Below are 18,646 nucleotides of genomic sequence, written 5' to 3'. Positions count from 1 at the left end.
GGCAGAGAGCTGTATAAGATCATAAAAGTACTGGCAGCTTCTTCCAAAAAGCATTAGAGAAATAATTGGATACCATAAAACCACTAAAACTAAACTTGTTATCTTTTGGGATATTTAAAAATTAATGTGAATAGGAGACATGAAGACCTAGTTGGAAATTTATTGCTCACTGCCAGAGTCCTAAAGGCAAAGTACTGGAAATGCAACTCATGTCCCAACAAAGATGGATGATTATGGGAAGCCTGGCAGATAATGAGAATGAATAAATTAACTGACTGTAGATGACCAGGAGAGAGAAAATACAAGTCAAGATTTCCTCTCTTAGATGCAGCAGCTTTATATTGTTTACTGGAACAAGAACAGCCCAAAGGAAAAAGTGAGATGAGAAATACCAGCCAAGTTGTAATTTTAAAACTTGATAGGGAGGGGAAAATTCCCCCATTGTGAGAGCTGGGAGGGTCCATTACTTTCTGTGTGAGACAAGGATTAGGGAGCTACTTTTAAGAGAGGAGTTGGTGTTTTCTTTTCTGTTTCTTTCTCTGTTTTTGTTTTTACTTAGATTATTTTATTTTATTTTATTATGAAAAAGCTGTTTTTAAAAAGAGATTGAGATTTTGAAATGATAAGCTTAATACTCTGAAAGCAACTCAGTATAGGTAAAGGGTAAAGGGACCCCTGACCATTAGGTCCAGTTGTGACCAACTCTGGGGTTGCGGTGCTCATCTCACTTTATTGGCCGAGGGAGCCGGCTTACAGCTTCCGGGTCATGTGGCCAGCATGACTAAGCCGCTTCTGGCGAACCAGAGCAGCGCACAGAAATGCCGTTTACCCTCCCGCCAAAGCAGTACCTATTTATCTACTTGCACTTTGACATGCTTTCGAACTGCTAGGTTGGCAGGAGCAGGGACCGAGCAACGGGAGGTACATTTGTGTATATTTAAATCCACAGTCCCCATAATAAACTACAATTCCCAGGTTTCTTTGGGGAAATCCATAAACATATGGTGTGGATGTATGTGACCTGGAAGTTCTGCAACTAAAACTCGTATATATTTTTATTTTACAAAAAGTAGTCAAGGTTTTCTTTTATTTTCTTGCAGGGGAGAGTGGGTTAGATTTAGACTGCAGCTTGAAGGATCTAACCCATTTTGCCCAGGTTGATTATCTGACTTGGAGCAGCTTGGGGAAGTGGGGTGGGGAAAAAGAATCAGGATCGAGGCCCCACTGCCCTGCAGGGGAATTCCAATGCAAATTGTCTTCCCTTCCTGCAAAACTCCCACAACTTGACCTTAAGCCTGCCAACAAGCTCTGGTGGGAAAATGCGCCCCCTTTAAAACGGGGCACTGTCCAGGTTTGATGGAAATTTTAAAATCCATTTGTAAGCCCACCTTAAGAGACCTTTGGACTATAAGGAAGGGTAGACACTGTAAAATGGATTATTATCCTCAACCAGGAATGGTAGCACAGATAAGCATGTCAGAACAGCAACAACAAAAAAGAGAGGCCAAAGAGAAGGATCTGAGACATATAAGGTTACGGGCATCACACTTCTTCGGATGTTCTGAATTGACTGTGGGATACCTTAATTTCTGGGACTGTGATCCTGGATTCGGGATTCTTGTCCAGCATCTGCGTGATCAGATCTTTCAGTTCATCAGAAATGTCTGGCCTGGGTGGGGAGGAAATATCAAGACAAGTGGAGCAGTTAGTTTGCTTCACAAGCACTGGGCCTGGTCTCACCATTTCTTTTTGAAACAAACAAATGAACAGTAAGTCTCTAGCCCTTAAGGATGGAAAGGCAGGTTGGAAAATACGCTGGTCATTCCTGCTGTATAGGAGTCAGACCATTGGTCCCATCTAGTTCAGAATTGTCTACAAGGGACATTCCTAGAACTACCTGGAGATGCCAGAGATTGAATTTAGGAGCTTCTGCATGCAAAGCTGATGCTCTTCCACTGAGCTAAGCCCACCTAAATACAAACGAGAACCTCATTTACTGGCTATGGGGCTGGGGGAAGAGAGGGGCTGTGTTCCTAGCACTTCCCAAAAATGTCCTTGTGGCCTATTTGCCTCAATCGGCCACCACAACAAGGGACCCACACACAACCAGGGAAGCGGCACCTGAGTTGTGAGGTTCCCAGGCACCACCCCAATCCCTGCTCCCAACTTTTTCTCCCAGGACTTTGCCCTTCTCCTCCTGCTTTATCAGTATACCTCTGGGTACAGGGTGGTATATAAATTCAACCAATCAGTCAATAAAATAAAATAAAGCTCCAACTCAGTCACAACTCTTCAGCAAGCCTTCTCCAGCACCCGGAACTTGCTTGCACTGGTGACAGCACCACCCGCTAACTTGGATGGCAAATTCATGGAGGAGAAAGCGATTAAAGCCTATCAGCCATGCTCTGCCTCCACGGCTGGAGGCCAGTCCTGGAAACCAGCCCCCAAATTTACTGCTGTTCCACCCACCCCCCATCCGCCGCCCAATGGAGGAATTGTGAGGTACTGAGGGGGCAAGTTGTTGTCTTTCACCCTATATATGTGCTGGGGGAGGGGGGCACACAGAGACTCGTTCCTATCGCACCAAGTCTTGGAATGGCTTGGCAAGCAGCAAAGCACCTCCAAGGTTCCAGGTGGCTTCCAGGAGACTCCTGCCCTTCTGCAGGTCCAGAAGGAGAGGTGGGGAGAGCTTGCTAGAATCCAGAACGCCCTCACCGGTGAGCGTGTTTGTGGACCCCTGGCCAGGGTAGTCATAAACATAGTGATTCTGCATACTCACTGGTCAGGAAATTCCAGCATCTGGCTCTTGATTTTGCTGTGCAAACTCAAAATCCTCTCATCCATAAAAGGGCACTTGGAAGAACAAAAAAACACAATGAGAGATTATAAAGCAATGGCTAACTTGGTCTCCCTGCCTCCTAAGAATGTGATCAATTTATTTTATTTGATTTGTATACTGCCCTTTATCTGTAGATTTCAGGGCAGTTCACAACAAAAATATTCTCATTCTCCTCCCCCTCTCTCCCTAATGAGCATCTCTCATTACAGACATAAAATCAATTTAGCATGGAAATGTGAGCATGGGGGCAGGACTAGGGATGTCAGAAGTCCTGCCTACAGTTCCCAGAATTCTTTGGGGAGCAGCCATGACAGGTACACTGGTGGTATAAAGCTTTCATCAAACTTTTGCCTTTCTCCCTACCTTTCCTTCACTCTTGTGTACCTGTTTTATTCTGGAATTCTGTTTTATTATGTATTATTAAAGTTAGGCCAGCCAACAGATAGAACACACACCATAGGGATTTGCAGCTTCTGATTAAGAGTGTGACAAAACCCAGATGACTGTCCAGTTTATATTTAGCCACTTTACAGAGAATCAAAATCTCCAAGAGAGCGAGAGGAACACCATTTTGATGTCTCTTTATGAACTAGTGACCACTAGCGAATGTTTGAGTGTCATCTTGGCACCTGCTGGGGAAGCCCAACAGCCCAGCATGGCCTTGTTGATGTGCCTGAGTTCCTGTAAGAGATAATACCCTATACTAACACTTTTGAACGTCAGTGAGGTTGCCCTGCTCTGAGGTTAAGGTCCCATCTGCATTATAATGCTATTATATCACTTTCCCCCAACTTTCCTTCACTCTCATGTACCTGACGGAGGATTTGATCAGGCAAGTGGCAGAGTGTGTGTATGCGCGTCTATGCACATGCGTGCAGCTGTTCTCTTTACCATTTCCCCAAATTAACACCCCCACAAAAAAACCCTTCAAACCCTGCCTTTTTGTCTTGCAGAGAGAATCATGCAGGTAACAAACCGCACTGGAGATCACAGATTTGCCTCTAGGTTTGGTCCCTAAAACAGTTGTGTATTTAACAACTTGTCTGGTAGCCATAGGCGAGTGGGAATTCCATGGAGGCGAGTAAGTGGGCTGGTGGAGAAGGACCGATTGCTCCATTTCTCTTCCACAAATCTGCTTGCTTTTTCTGCTGGCCATGGAGAATGGAAAGCCTATCCCTCAGCTTTGACTCTTCTCCTCCAACCCACCTGCTACAAAACACACACACCCCTTTTAAAGTTACTGTACTCCGCTAAGAATTCTGCGTTTTCCTGCTTGCTGCAGAAGTGAAGCCTTCCCTCCACCACAGTCACCTTGCGTATGCAGGCCAGTAGCTTCTCAGCAGGTTGGTCAAACTTTCTGCAGACTAGTAACATGTGTGGGCTTATTAATTATGCTGCCCTAATAACATCCAGATCTTACTCAGCTTTATGACCCCCTGAAAGGGGGGCAGGGCATGCGTCCTGCAACCAAACACTACTTCTGGCCCCCGTTTCAAACAAGCAACCACAACAACAAAATGTTTAAAATCCAAAATGTAGGTAAAGAAGCAGCTCATTTACCTGCCCAAAGACGAAGCAGTAGAGAGTGATCCCCATAGCCCAAACATCTAAAGCCTTAGGAAGAAGGGGCAGGGAGAGAGAGAAAGGCAGAGATTAAACACATGAACCCTCCAAAAATACAATATGTTTGTATTGCTTTTCTATTTCAAAATAACATGGTAAGCTTTTAAGATGAACTGCCGCAGTGGCAGGGAACCTCAGGCCTGGCAGGGGGGCAGCAGAAATGTGATTCTCTGGGCATCGCTATCTGACCCTCCAGACTCTCCAAATTAGTAGTGTTGGAACCAGAATATCCACAGTGGGGTGGGTATTTTAATCTATTTGTTAGAGGACCTCCAATACCGATGCCGAGTCTATGATTCCTCCAGGAGTACGACACTTGCTTTTTCCACTCACCCCCTCCAATTTTATTCATACAGCAATCTTGCAAGGGGGGTGAATGGACAAGACCATGACCGGATGGAGGTTTCAACGTAGGTTCCCCCTGTCCTAGTTTGACATTCTAACCTGTTGCCTTCCAGAGGTTGATGATACAACTTCCACCATCCTTGAGGTTGGGACTGATGGGAGCTGAAATCCAACATCATCTGGAAGGTCATGGCTTCCCCACCCTTGCTCTAACCGCTAGGCCATCTTTGTTGTGATGGCTATAAAGTACATTGGACTTTGAGTCATTTCAGGCAACCTAATTTTTGGTTGGTTCCTTCCAGAGAGCACAGAACATGGTTGTCTAAATGAGCATAGAAATACACACTCTTCTTTCAACATACCTTTCCAGAAAATATTTTTCTGGTCTCTGAGAGGGTCTCGGGTGCCATGAACGCTGGGGTCCCCACGGTGTTGGTTAACAGGGCGTCTGTCCCTTTGAATTCGTTGCTCACGCCAAAATCGGCTATTTTGATGTGACCATCTTCCCCAACTAAAAGATTGGAAGGCTTAATATCCCGGTGGATTATCTTTTGGTAGTGCACTGTTGAGAAAGACCAGAAGAGACATGAATTTGGCAGAGCATGAAGGCTCAAGGGGTGCAAATAACCTGCTCCCTTTCTTCAGTTTTCAGGGGTTAATTTGCTCCATCCCTCTTTCCTCCTCATCCCTCTTTCCTATTGTGTCGTGTATTTTAGATTGTAAGCTTTCAGGCAGGATCTGTATCATTTAAATTGGGAGCCTATTTGGCTGAAGAGTGAGGTAAAAATGCTCTAAATAATTAAAATAAATAAAACATTGAGGGAAATTTGGGGGCTTAAATGACTATATCCCTAGCCTAGGGAAAAAGAGCTACTGTAGCACAGTGACTAAGTCTGAGATAATTATGCAGCACTGAAAGGGTTCAACTCTGCACATGGTCAGAAGCACGCTGTCATTTCATTGTTCCTCCTGTCACAGGGCACAACCCCTCAAGCTGAACATAAATTATCTGGGCTTTAGCTCTATTGATTACAGCCACAAATTAATAGTATCATTATTTATTATTTATTAAATTTCTACACCAGCCTTCACCTGAAGATCACAGGGAAGTTTACAATATAAAAACACAAAAGACATATCATAATAACAAACAAAGACCATAACATGGGTGCCCCCCCCGCCCCCAGTATTACTATTTATTAAATGTTCTGTGCCCTTCCCTTCTGTGCCGTTTTGCTAAAACATCGCCAAGGGAACTCACAATATTCAATGCCTTTGATCAGGTCTTGGAAATAGAAGCGTGCCTGGTCTTCAGTCAGAGGTTTCAGGTTTGGGACTTCCATCACAGGCCTGCGAAGGTGAAACACAATTTGACCTCAAACGCAAGACTTTTGGCAGGTCTGGAGGCCCCACCCTGCAACCAGATAGAGAGTCTGTGGAGGATGAGGCAGACCCTCCACAGAGCAAGGGCCTTCGGGCAGCAGGCGGGGTCCCCTGGAAGCACCGCATAGGAGCCCCTCAAAGTCTCTGCCTTATTAATCCACTGGGTCACTAGGCTTCTGCAGACTTGGCAGCTGCAATACCGGCCTCTGACCAGAGATGGCACTGAAGTGCAGCACACTGGCAGTCTCCCCCTCTAGCAAGATACTACGCTGGTGAGTCCCGAGTTCAAGATCCCTTCCCAGCGCCTGAGGAACCCAGAGCTCTTAAATCTGCAGAGCCTCCAGAGCTGGGGGTGGGGCTTCCGAGCATAACTTTTGGAGCAGGCATAGGTAAACTCGGCCCTCCAGATGTTTTAGGACTACAATTCCCATCATCCCTGACCACTGGTCCTGTTAGCTAGGGATCATGGGAGTTGTAGTCCCAAAACATCTGGAGGGCTGAGTTTGCCTATGCCTGTTTTGGAGGAACAGACAAATTTACATGTACGAACCCAACCAATTTACATAACCAGTGGTTTTTCTTTCTGGAGCACACAGGGGCACACATACCCCTAAACATTTTGTGGATCTTTGTACTTTTGTCCATTTACCTGTACTGTATTTATTTTTCCTGATTTGAACTATAAAATGCTGGTTTTCTTAAGTCAAAATGAGAGTACCCCTAAACATTTTTTTAAAATAGAAAAAAGCACTGTACATAACCAATGTTGTGCCTCCAGATGTTGTGGAACTCTACCTCCCCATCATCTCAAGGCTGCATGGGCAATGGTCAGAAATGATGGGAACTGCAGGCCAGGACTTTGTTTTCTCAACACAGGATTCTGGTTACTTTGGCGCATAATTTAATACAATTACTTTTTTTATCCATGATTACCATAGCTGTCAACATTTCCCTTTTTTTAAGGGAAAATCCCTTATTCTGAATAGGATTCCTTGTAAGAAAAGGGAAAAGTTGAAGCTATGATGATTACAGTGGTGCCTCGCAAGACGAAATTAATCCGTTCCTTGAGTCTCTTCGTCTAGCGGTTTTTTTGTCTTGCGAAGCAACCCTATTAGTGGCTTAGCGGATTAGCGCTATTAAAGGCTTAGCGGCTATTAAAGGCTTAGCGGCTATTAAAGGCTTAGCGGATTAGCGGCTAAAAGGCTATTAGCGGCTTAGCGGCTTAGAAAAAGGGGGGGAGTGGAAAAAAATCGGAACACTCGCAAGACGTTTTCGTCTTGCGAAGCAAGCCTATAGGGAAAATCGTCTTGCGAAGCAGCTCAAAAACGGAAAACCCTTTCGTCTAGCAGGTTTTCCGTCTTGCGAGGCATTCGTCTTGTGGGGCACCACTGTACTGTTGTAACAATCATATGAAAACCGCTTTGAGGTGTGCCTGAAAAGCGGTATACTGTATATACATGCCTTAAATACATAATTTAAATCCATCTTAATTCTGCAGAGTGCACCCCAGCTACAGAGTTCTAGGATGAGAGAAAGGCTTTAGAGGAAGAGTGGTTTGGGGAAGGAGAAGGAAATAAGGGAGGAGGGGGGAGAAGCTCTTGCGATAGGAGGCAAGGAAAGTTGAAAAGGAGACGATAAAGGGGGGGGGGGTTCTGTGAGTTGTCCTAAAGCCAGAGGATAGACTGCAAGACTGCAAAGTCCTTGGAGCAGCAAACTGCCGCCGCCCCCCCGCCCCCGCAGCACTTCTTGCTTGCTCTGCAATGCATCCTGTATCTCAATGAACTGTATAAATTAATAAACAATCATAATCTTACCCTTTCTTCACAAGTTCAAACACTGAAACACAAAAGAGACCGGTTATTAGTTATGAGGAGAGAATACTACCAGGAGAGAACAATCCTGCCTTTTAAATCATTAACTCTCCAGGCAGCAAAATCTCAATTTTTAAATACAGCATCAAAAAGAAAGACTCACATTCTGAGAGCTTAGGAGGTCATGACTGGAGAGGAGGCTGAATGAGGCTCAGGTCACACCTAGTACCAAATCAGGGTTTGGCGCTATCAGCAGTAGCCCTTTGCATGCACCCTCCTCTCCTCTCACAAACTCACTTAACGCAATACCTCCTGGCAGGCAGCAAAGCCAAAGTTTACCATTACATTTAAATGATTGTGTGTCCTTTGCAAACCAGGACCATAGGCCTGTTAAACTGTAGTTTGCAATTGTCCTGCAAACCCTGCTTGCAAAACAGAGTTTGATTCTGTTCTGCAGAGCAAGTGCAAACCATGGTTTGCCAGTTCAGATGCAATGATAAAACTATGGTTTACCATAAACCAGACAGTAACGAATGAAGCAGTGTATATACAAGGTTTAGGATGTGGCATTATATATAAACCATGGGTGGGGAAAATGTGGCGCTCCAGATGATGCTGGGGTGCAACTCCCACCAACCCTGACCATTGCCCACGCAGCAGAGGCTGATGGGAGTTGTAGTCCGGCATCATTTAGGGGGACACAGAATCCCCATCCTTTATATTAGTCAATCTTAGGTTGCCCCGAGTTTCTTGAAGGAATAACTGGATGTAAGTAATATGCACATTTTTTGTTTCTGTACAAGTTGAAAATTATAAAGATGAGGAATTCACTTAAACTGGTGACCAAGTCGAACAATTGTAGTCAAAAACATCAGGAGGGCACCACGTTGGCGAAGACTGCCCTGGAAGGATGGTCCAAACAATCAGTTATGGTTTTTAAAAAATTAATTTTTATAAAGCCTTTGGTTTTTTTAAAAACTAACTTGAAACAAACACCAGATGGAGCACAGAGGGAGAAAATACTGAACTGCTCTCCAAGATCTATTTTAGACTCTCTTCCATCTGGAAGTGGCCACTTGTGTATGCAGCGCACCGAACATCTTTGAGTACTACAGGCACAGATGGGCAATTCTTAACATCAAGTCCCACTCAGTGCTTAGACAAAGAGGAGCGGGAAGAAACTGGAGGGTTGCAGCAAACAAGTGTGTATTTTACTCCCCACCCCACCCTCCCCCCAAGACTGTACATGTTTACAGCATAGGTGCACATACACAGACACATGTATAGGGCTGTTGTCTGTTGTTAGTCCATTAGAGAATCTTTAGTTTAGTTTTGAAAATGGAGCTGACAAAAACTGGAATAATAGAATTGTCAAGTTGGAAGGAACCCAAAGAGTGCAACCCCCTGCAATGCATTATTAGTGTGCAAAACAATTTACTATCCTCCTGTGAGGGTGGCCACTGGTTTCTGTGTCTTGCATTAAAGCATAGGATTGTGGTTCTAAGCAGGCTTTTATTTTATTTGTCTTCTACCAAGAGGAACGGAGCGATCGACCCCTCCTCTGCTATCTCTCTGTATTTTTGTTTTTTTAAGACATGACATTTACTGTATTTGTCCAATCAACTGCGGGAAAAGTTATAAAGCTAGCATTGTCCACCACATGGGATTCTGTTGTGAACACCTAAGATGCACACCGCAAGAATCACATATCACTTCTGGCCAAATGACACCTCGGTCCTTGCACAATCTTCAATCATTCCAAACATCTTGAAGATGGAAGGCGATCGATTTGAGATAAAGCAGCCATGGCTTATCTTTCCTCAACTTGGCCTGCAATGCTGGTTATTTTATTGGACTGGGCTATACGCCGTATTCTGTTTATCCAACCCTGGATTGTAACACCTGCCTGGGGTTCCCTGAGCCATTTCCATCTGAGCGGCCATAAAAGTAGGAAGGTTATTAGACCCTTAGAAAACACCTGCCTTTCTGCACCAAGGGGAAAGAAAATACAGCAGATGTATCTCATCTGGGATGAGAAATCTGGAGGCGATGTCAGATACAGCTTTAATTTTGATCCTGGCCATGGAGAAAGGGGCTTTCCTTCCTCTCCATCTAGCACAGAAACAAAGTGGAAATGGGGAGCTCGATCCTGCTTCCTCTGCCAGCTCTCTCATTGGGATTCCTGGTCGCCAATGGCAACCAGGTGAGTGGTTCAATACAAGGCTGCTCTAGACTTCACCAGCTATCTCAGGTACGTTTTAAGTGCTTTTGTGCCATTGAGGCTGCTTGCCTCTGCACTGTCCTGCACAGACTGGAAGTGAAGGAGCCTCTTTCGGAGGTGCATAGCAAAACGGATGGGAAGAGGAGTTGGTTACCCATGTACAGGTGGTCTTCACTGGGGTCATCTAGCACCTGTCAGAGAGAGGGGGGCAGGAGAGAGAAAACAAGTGAGGTACAGAGTATGCATCTAGATTCCCATAACTAGCTTACTTTAAAAACAGCAATGCAGTATACCCTGATAGATTAAGGTTATTAATGTCCCATAATTCTTTTTTTAAAAAATATATTTTTATTAAACAATCCAAGTTACCAATCCAAATGGTTAGTTACATTATTTCCCCCCTTTTTATCCCCCCTCCCCTCCCCATCCCTCCCTCCCAAGACTTCCCTCAGCTCCCTTCTCTGATTTGTTTGCATTTATTATTCTCTGCATGTTAAAAATTGTACGTTTTCATTACCTTATCTGTCATATATTCTATTAATAAATTTGTGTATGTTTATTCAAAACCTGCCAAGGAGTCCAAGTTGTTTTGTTGTTTTTTAAAATAATTTGTAAAAAGTTCCCAATCTTCTTTGAAGTCACGATTGTCCTTCTCACGTAATTTGTATGTCAATTTGGCCAGTTCTGCGTAACTCATCAGTTTTTGTTGCCACTGTTCTTTCATTGGGATTGGTGTCACATAATTCGGGGGGGGGGTATTCTTGCCCTGAATTCCTGCTTCAGTCTGATTAATCAAAATGGCTGGCACCTTCTGCTGATGACTAACTCTGCCTCTTCCCTTACGCCCAGGAACCGCGCTGACATTTCTGATGCAATACCATTCTCACCTCCACTAACTTCACTACGTTTGGGTGGTCGAGTTTTTTCAAGATGGCGATTTCTTGGTGGACCTGCTCAATGGGTCCTTTGGGTTGGCAGAAGCCTTCCAGAGGGGGCTTGGCACCACGAGGAGGAGGACGGCCTGTGGAAGACCATAAGGAAACACATGGAGGGTTGGAGGGTGAGGAGGGCTGGCACATGTGGGGTGCTGCTAAAAGGCTGGGGTTTGGATGTTTTTATATAGCTTATTTCTAGCCCACTGATTCCCAGGGCAGGTTACAAAAGATAAAAACCCAGGGCACAAAACAGGACCAACAAATTTGTGTAAGCCAGAAGAGCTGTTAAGGAAGTCAAAATAGAACAACAGTCAGCACAATCTCTAGATCTATCTTTATAACCCAGTTACTTCATCCTTCTGCAAGTATGCTAATTCTATTAACATCCAACAAAAAGGAGTACTCAAGAAGGAATACTCTGATCCTAAACCTCCGCTGCCTTGCAGGATATCTTTGGGGGAAGAAAAGGCTCAGGAGTAAACTCGCCACAAATCCAGAGTGTGGGTGTCTAAAGCGGCTGGATGGTGCCTTGTAGGTCTCCTTCTGGCAACTCCTGCAGCCAAGCTGGTGCCAAATATATTGCTCTGCTTTCCTTTGAACCACACCTCCATGCACACCGCCCAGGCTGACACCCCAGGGAGGTCACTTCAGTGCTGCTAACTCAGTGCTTTGACTTCACCCCCAAAGGCGCACTCCACTGTCTCTCAAGACAGACGCCAACAAAAGGGAGGTTATGGGGAGCTGCTGTATACATTGGCCCATCTACGTCTGAACTGTCTGCACTGACTGACATCAGCTCTCCAGGTTTTCAACTGTCTCGGCCCTGCCGGGAGATGGAACCTGGGATGATCTGCATGGAAAGGGGGTGATCTACCGCTGTGCTTCTAACATAAATATTTGGGAGACAGATCCACCCTTCTCTCTCCCCACTTCATTCATTCCCTGTGCTGCCCTCCCCTAGGCCAAAGCCTTAGGAAAGGCCAACGCAAGCATTCAGACAGCACTTTCTTTCAGTCCTCACTTACGTGGAAATCCCGCTTGCCTCATCAGCTTCTTCTTGGAAAGCACTTTCATTGCCTGCAAGAGAAATCAACACAGGCACACACACAATAAGAGGACACAGGAAAGGGTCAGTGTGTCACCGTTAAAAAGCATTTTGTATTTTTAAACATGGTTTTAGTAAGTTGGCAACCTGAATAAGCAGAAGCGCTAGGGCCAACTTGTCTACTGTACCTGGAAACTTAATAGACTAATATTTCTTAGAGACATTTATGTTTATGAAATATTCACATACAATGCTTTTAAAACATGTACCAAACCTCTTTATTCTATTCTACCCTCTTAAAGGTTAAGTAAAGCTGCATTTTTAATCCAGCTGGATTGAAAACTTTGAGCTTTGAAGAGCAGTAACAAGTAAGAAGAGAGCAACAGGTGATGAGTGTTCCTTAAGGACTCCCACTGCCGTCAACTGCCACCCCCACCCCCTGCTCAGAGACTGTTACTCACATAGTAGGTGTTGTCATTTTCATTGTATGCCAGCTTCACAACCCCATAGGAGCCCTAAGGAAATACAAAACAACCCAATCAAAACACACACAAATTGCCTCCCTGCATTGCAGGGGTTGGGCTAGATGACCCTTGGAACCCTCCCACCTCTACAGTTCTATGATTCTGCAGGCAAGGCAATCACACCAAGCAAAACACAAGGACTAAAGCTATTAGACCAAGGGTATTTTGCGTTATGTCATGCCACCCACTTCCCAGGAGTGATTTTGTGACTGTCACCCACAGCACCCTCTCACAATCCGAGATGTGCTCCCTGGTCCCAGAAGGCTGGTGGCCTCTGAACTAGAGGGCCGAATCTGGAAGTTGCTTTATTAGCTTCACTTTCATAACCTTCCTTCTCACACAAATGTGTTGGGCTGGTACAAAGTGCAGGTTCAGCCCAAATACTCACACAACAAATCTGCGGAGATAGAAACAACATAATCACCTTTCCAATTTCATCTTTCAGCGTATATTGATTTAGCTGCACACAGTCCTAAAAGAAAAGAGGAAGTCGGAAACAGAATGAGCCAAGCACATGCTGAAAACAGAAAAGGATGGCATTTACTTTTGATCCATTTCTCCCTTGGGAATGGGAGAAGCCGACGGTTATTAGAAATGGGACCTGCGACAAAATGTTACAGTGTGAAGTAAAGCTGTTCAGGATTCCCTCACTCTATTCCCACTGCTCTGTTTTCCATTCTGTGCTAAGAACAGTCTGCTGGCATCCTGAGCCAAACTCCTGAGTCAATTTTAAAGTGTCTATCAAGCACTAAACAGTTTGGGACCGGTATATGTTGAGGGACCACAGTCGATATCACCACAATCTACAAAATGGGTCCTTCTGACTGTGCCACAACCGACAGAGGTTCATCTGGCAGGGGTCTGGTGGAGGGAAGGCCTTCTCTGTTGTGGTGCCTACCATGCGGAAATTTCTTGCTGTTGAAATCAGGCAGGCACCAGGTATGGGAGCATCCGTCATCTATTGAAGACGGAACTGTGCACCCAACCATTCCTTAACTGTTCTCACTCTTAGGGTATACCTGAAGGAGCGTCTCCACCCCCGTTGTTCATCCCGAACACTGAGGTCCAGCTCCGAGGGTCTTCTGGCAGTTCCCTCACTGCGAGAAGTGAAGTTACAGGGAACCAGGCAAAGGGCCCTCTGGGCAAACGCCTGGTGGAACACCCTCTCATCAGATGTCAAGGAGATAAGTAACTATACAGCCTTTAGAAGACAACTGAAGGCAGCCCTGTATAGGAAAGTATTAAAATGTTGAATGTTCTATTATGTTTTTATATATGTTGGAAGCTACCAATAGAATAGAACCTCGGTTGTCGAACATAATTCGCTCCAGAAGACCGTTCGACTTCCGAAACGTTCGACAACCGAGGCGCAATTGCTGGTTGGCAAAATCCATTGAAAAAATGGAGAAGCTGTTTGACTTCTGAGGCACGTTCAAAAACAGAATCATTCATTTCTGGATTGTTGCTGTTCGAAAGCCGAAACGTTCAACTGCTGATGTGTTCGACAACTGAGGTTCCACTGTATATTTTATATATATAATAATTCCCCCCCCCCATCCTTGGAATTGTAGTTTCCCTACCTTACCAGAGCTACATTTCCCAGAACCCTAAACAAATTATAGTTCCCAGGACTTTGGAGAAATCCACCTACTTTAAATGAGTGTTACACATGCTTTAAACGCATGGGAAGTTTTTGCTGCTACTTACTTTTTTTTAATTGAGTACTGTTGTGTTTTTATGATGTGAATGACTTTGGTATGTTTTAGGACCCTAGGATTCAGTAGGAAATTGCTGCAGAGGAGGAAAATATTTGCTAAGCCTCTAGTACAGCTGATTGCTTATTAATCTGCTTCGATTACCTCCCTCAAGCAACCTCTTCTCATTCTGCATAAACACATGCCTGTGTCCTCATCTAGCCATTCCACGGAAAGGCAGCGCCTCTCAGCATCCTCCTGGATGCTACCCGGACCAGCCAGTCCCTTGTCAGCTGACCTCCCCAGCCTTTGGCTCCGCAGCAGAAAGCTGGTGGAGAGCCTTGCCAAGGCTTGGTGTAAGGTGGGGTAGCCCAACATGCTGCCCCCCAGGGGTTCAGGACTCTAGTTCCCATCAGCCACCGCTAGCATGGCCAATTCCCAGATCTCTCTGTGGCAAATCCCACAAAATGCTATCGCATTAAATCCACAGAAGCAGAGAAGAGGTAAAAATACACTCAGTGGCTCAAGCTGTACTATTTGGGTAATAAAACACCATTTGCCATGACTGTAGTTTATTGCCACTTGAAAATCTCCTTCAATTCCTAGCAATAATATTTGAGTTTTATTACCAGAGAGTGGGTGAAGAGGTGGCAATCTCTCTGGCCGCAAAGGAAGTCCCAAGGCTGACGAAAGACAGATAATGAGGAAACTGAGCCACACAATAGCGGAGGAGGAACGCTGAGGCAGTCGGAATTAAACAAGTTGTAAAAAGTCTTCCCTGCCAGCGTTATAAGCATCGACCCTCGAAACGAAAAGCCACCAGCTTTTATTATGTTTTAAGTTTATGGCCTGCCATTCACTCAAGGCAGATCTTGGGCACCAGGCAAAGAGGATGTATGCATACAAGGACTTCATCACCACCAGCCATCCCTCTGTTTTTCATGGACACAATTCACCGGAATAAGCAAAGATAACCAGCCTCATAGAACCACCATGCTAAGTCTAATTAATGCATGAAGGGGTTAAGACCAGTGAGTAAGCTGTCCTGCCAGGCTTAGCTCAGCTTAGGAGGGACTAGGTAATCAAGCTTATTGTCTCCCTGCGCTCTGTGTGTGAAGAGGCTAAGCTGGAGCAAGCTGCTTGCTCCAGCTTAGCCACATGGCTCTCACAAGCCACTACAGTGGTGCCTTGCAAGACGAAATTAATCCGTTCCGCGAGTCTCTTCGTCTTGCGGTTTTTTTGTCTTGTGAAGCACGGCTATTAGCGGCTTAGCGGCTATTAACGGCTTAGCGGCTTTAAGATAAAGGAAGCAAACTCACAAGAACTCCCATAGGGAAATTCGTCTTGCAGAACGACTCAAAAAACGGAAAACTCTTTCGTCTTGCGCGTTTTTCGTCTTGCGAGGTACCACTGTATACCAATAATTGAAGAACTTTCACCACTCTGTAACTAAGCGAATTTTTTTTTTGCCTGTGCTACTTTTTCTGAACTCTGTATGGAAAAGCACATCAATATGACTTCAGGAGAGTTTGTAAGTAAACCATCTTTAACTTAGCAAACCTGGTATTTTTCCATGATAAGGGAAGAGGGAAGTTTTGGAATTCACAAGGGCATATTTTAAAGGTCAAACAGCTTTTATTTCCATCCTTTACTTTGTTGCATATTTTGCAATTTTTAATCTCTGCTGAGGTTCTCACACCAAAGAGTGCTTACCCCAAACAAGGATCTTGGCATCCAGGAATTCTTCCTTTACTTATTATTTTTTCCTTGAACTAAGATGAAAGACTTGGGTCAGGCTCTCCCAAATGGTCCTGCTCCAGATGTTTTGGACTATAACTCCCAACAGCCCCAGCCAGCTGATGGAAGTTGTAGTGCAAAACACCTGGAGGGCAGCAGTTTGAGAAAGGCTGATGTAGATCCAGTCCCTCCTGACCCCTCCTCCTCCTCCTTTCTCCCTTGCCTGCTCAACTAAACTTTCCATGCGCTGCATAAAACATGCAGAGATTCCACGCTGGGAGCTGAACTGTATTAGCATAAGTGCATCTTCTTTCTCTAATACACAACTGAGAAAGACTGGGCTGGAGGCATCGGTGCTGCCACCCACCTCTGCTTTTAATCAGCCGCTGTTCTCGCCATATATAGCTTTGCAAAGAGCATCTGATTTTCTTCCTCGTTTATCTTCTCCCCACCCACAGCCATCGCCAGCCTCGCACATCCCTTCTGCAACAATAACAGCAGTGAACACAAAACCCAGGGATAATTCATTTGCACAGTGGTTCAGGCAGGTGGGGCCGGTTCTCTGGATCACAGCAAGAAAGGGCAGAATTTGGGGCCTCAAGTCCATCAAGGCCCCCCACTGAAAAGTCCTCTGAAGCTGGAAAAAAACCTTCAACTAATCTACGGCAACACAAAGGTTTTGTCCTCCCTTTCACTTTAGACCAGTTTTATTAGACCACAACTCCCATAATCCCTGGATCACTGGCTATGCTGGCTGGCTGGGGATAATGGGAGTTGTAGTCCTAAACATCCGGGATAGCACCAGTTTGGCAAAGGTTGTGCTAATATGATCCCACCCAGCTGTGGTGGAAGCCTCTCCAGTTCCTGGGGCAGTGCGCCCAGGGGCTGGGCAAACCACCCATAGGGGCAGGGGGCGCAGCACCCATAGGGACAGGGCGTGCCCTTAAGGACGGGATGGCGTAGAGGCAGCGGGCGGACAGAGTGGAACCTGCGGGCGCCCGAGATGCATGGTTCGGGCACGCTGCAGGTCCAGTGGTGAGTGCCACCCGCCATTTTGTCACTCCCCTCGGTGGGGGCACCCAGGGCAGGCTGCACCTACCGCACCCCCCCTTGCTACGCCCCTGAACCCGCCCCATCCATTCAACTCTCATAAGAGTCACTAAAGAAAAGCATCCTAGTATATTTGCTCTTTACGGTATCCGGAATGACAGTGGTGAGGCACTGGAGATCTTCCACTCCCCCTTCATGAGCAGTTTGGCTTCAAATGATATATAGGACCCTCGCAACACCCTGCCCACCATCACAGAGTGCTTTGAGGGGGTGCTGCTGAAAAAGAGCACTCTTATTGGGTGCGGTATCAGTTCAGACTTAATTAAACAAGGGAGGAAGGGTCGCCCTCCGACACACCTAGGTCAGTGTGGAGGGGCTATCTTGGTACAGACTGAAAGCATAAGAGGAAATATTCTTCTCCCTTTTCCCATTTGTTTATGATGGACTTATATCAATCTGTTTTGTGCTACAAGTCTGTGAGAACTCTGCAAGCTGCACTAACGTAACAATGCAAAGGAAGTTTGGTTAAATCCTGAAATCACATGTTCTACATTTCGGAAATCATACCACGAAACAGGCACTGAAGCTTTCCATCCATTCCCAATAACACCTCACACATACCCTCCAACATTTTTCCGATGAAAATAGGCATGTCCTATTCCATAATAATAATAATTTTATTATTTGTACCACACCCATCTGACAGGGTTGCCCCAGCCACTCTGGGCAGCTTCCAACATAATAAAACATTAAACATTAAAAAAAACTTCCCTATACAGGGCCACCTTTGGTTGTCTTCTAAAGCTTATATAGCTACTTATCTCCTTGGCTTGGGGGCTGCATAACTCCACACCCTCCAACATTTCTCCAATGAAAATAGCAACATCCTAAGGTAAAGGGACCGGTACATGGGTGGCGCTGTGGGTTAAACCACTGAGCCTAGGGCTTGCCGATCAGAAGGTCGGCAGTTCGAATCCCCACAACGGGGTGAGCTCCCGTTGCTTAGTCCCTGCTCCTGCCAACCTAGCAGTTCGAAAGCACGTCAAAGTGAAAGTAAATAAATAGGTACCGCTCCGGTGGGAAGGTAAACGGTGTTTCCGTGCGCTGCTCTGGTTCACCAGAAGTGGCTTAGTCATGCTGGCCTCATGACCCAGAAGCTGTACACTGGCTCCCTCGGCCAATAAAGCGAGATGAGCCCTGCAACCCCAGAGTCAGTCACAACTGGACCTAATGGTCAGGGGTCCCTTTACCTTTACCTTTAAGGTAAAGCGGGATATTGAAGGATCAAATCAGAAACCAGGATGGCTTCTGTAAATCCGGAATAGTCCCTGCAAAATAGGGGCCCTTGGAGGGTCTGCTCACACCCCCCCTGCAGCTACCACAGAATTCCCTGGAATACTTTGGTGTCGTTTACAGAATCACACACCCAGTATTGAAAC

General features: G+C 45.5%; 1 protein-coding gene across 8 annotated transcripts in view; it reads right to left on the bottom strand.

Annotated features, from left to right (window-relative positions):
* The window catches only part of CAMKK2 (calcium/calmodulin dependent protein kinase kinase 2), a 47,760-nt gene that overhangs the window by 10,402 nt on the left and 18,712 nt on the right, over positions 1–18,646 (bottom strand). For all 8 annotated transcript variants that reach the window (XM_081174466.1, XM_081174465.1, XM_081174467.1 and 5 more), the window contains exons 3-13: positions 13,151–13,198; positions 12,664–12,717; positions 12,183–12,234; positions 11,110–11,243; positions 10,377–10,413; positions 8,005–8,026; positions 6,069–6,157; positions 5,170–5,369; positions 4,400–4,453; positions 2,780–2,853; positions 1,582–1,669 (exon numbers count right to left, since the gene is read on the bottom strand). In XM_081174466.1, coding sequence (XP_081030592.1) covers positions 1,582–1,669; positions 2,780–2,853; positions 4,400–4,453; positions 5,170–5,369; positions 6,069–6,157; positions 8,005–8,026; positions 10,377–10,413; positions 11,110–11,243; positions 12,183–12,234; positions 12,664–12,717; positions 13,151–13,198 — 852 coding nt within the window. The remainder of the gene's footprint in view (positions 1–1,581; positions 1,670–2,779; positions 2,854–4,399; positions 4,454–5,169; positions 5,370–6,068; positions 6,158–8,004; positions 8,027–10,376; positions 10,414–11,109; positions 11,244–12,182; positions 12,235–12,663; positions 12,718–13,150; positions 13,199–18,646) is intronic.

Source organism: Podarcis bocagei (assembly GCF_964188305.1).
Source record: "Podarcis bocagei genome assembly, chromosome: 16".
Taxonomy (NCBI): domain Eukaryota; kingdom Metazoa; phylum Chordata; class Lepidosauria; order Squamata; family Lacertidae; genus Podarcis; species Podarcis bocagei.
Note: the sequence above shows the minus strand (reverse complement) of the source record. Positions and strands in the feature narration are given on the sequence as shown.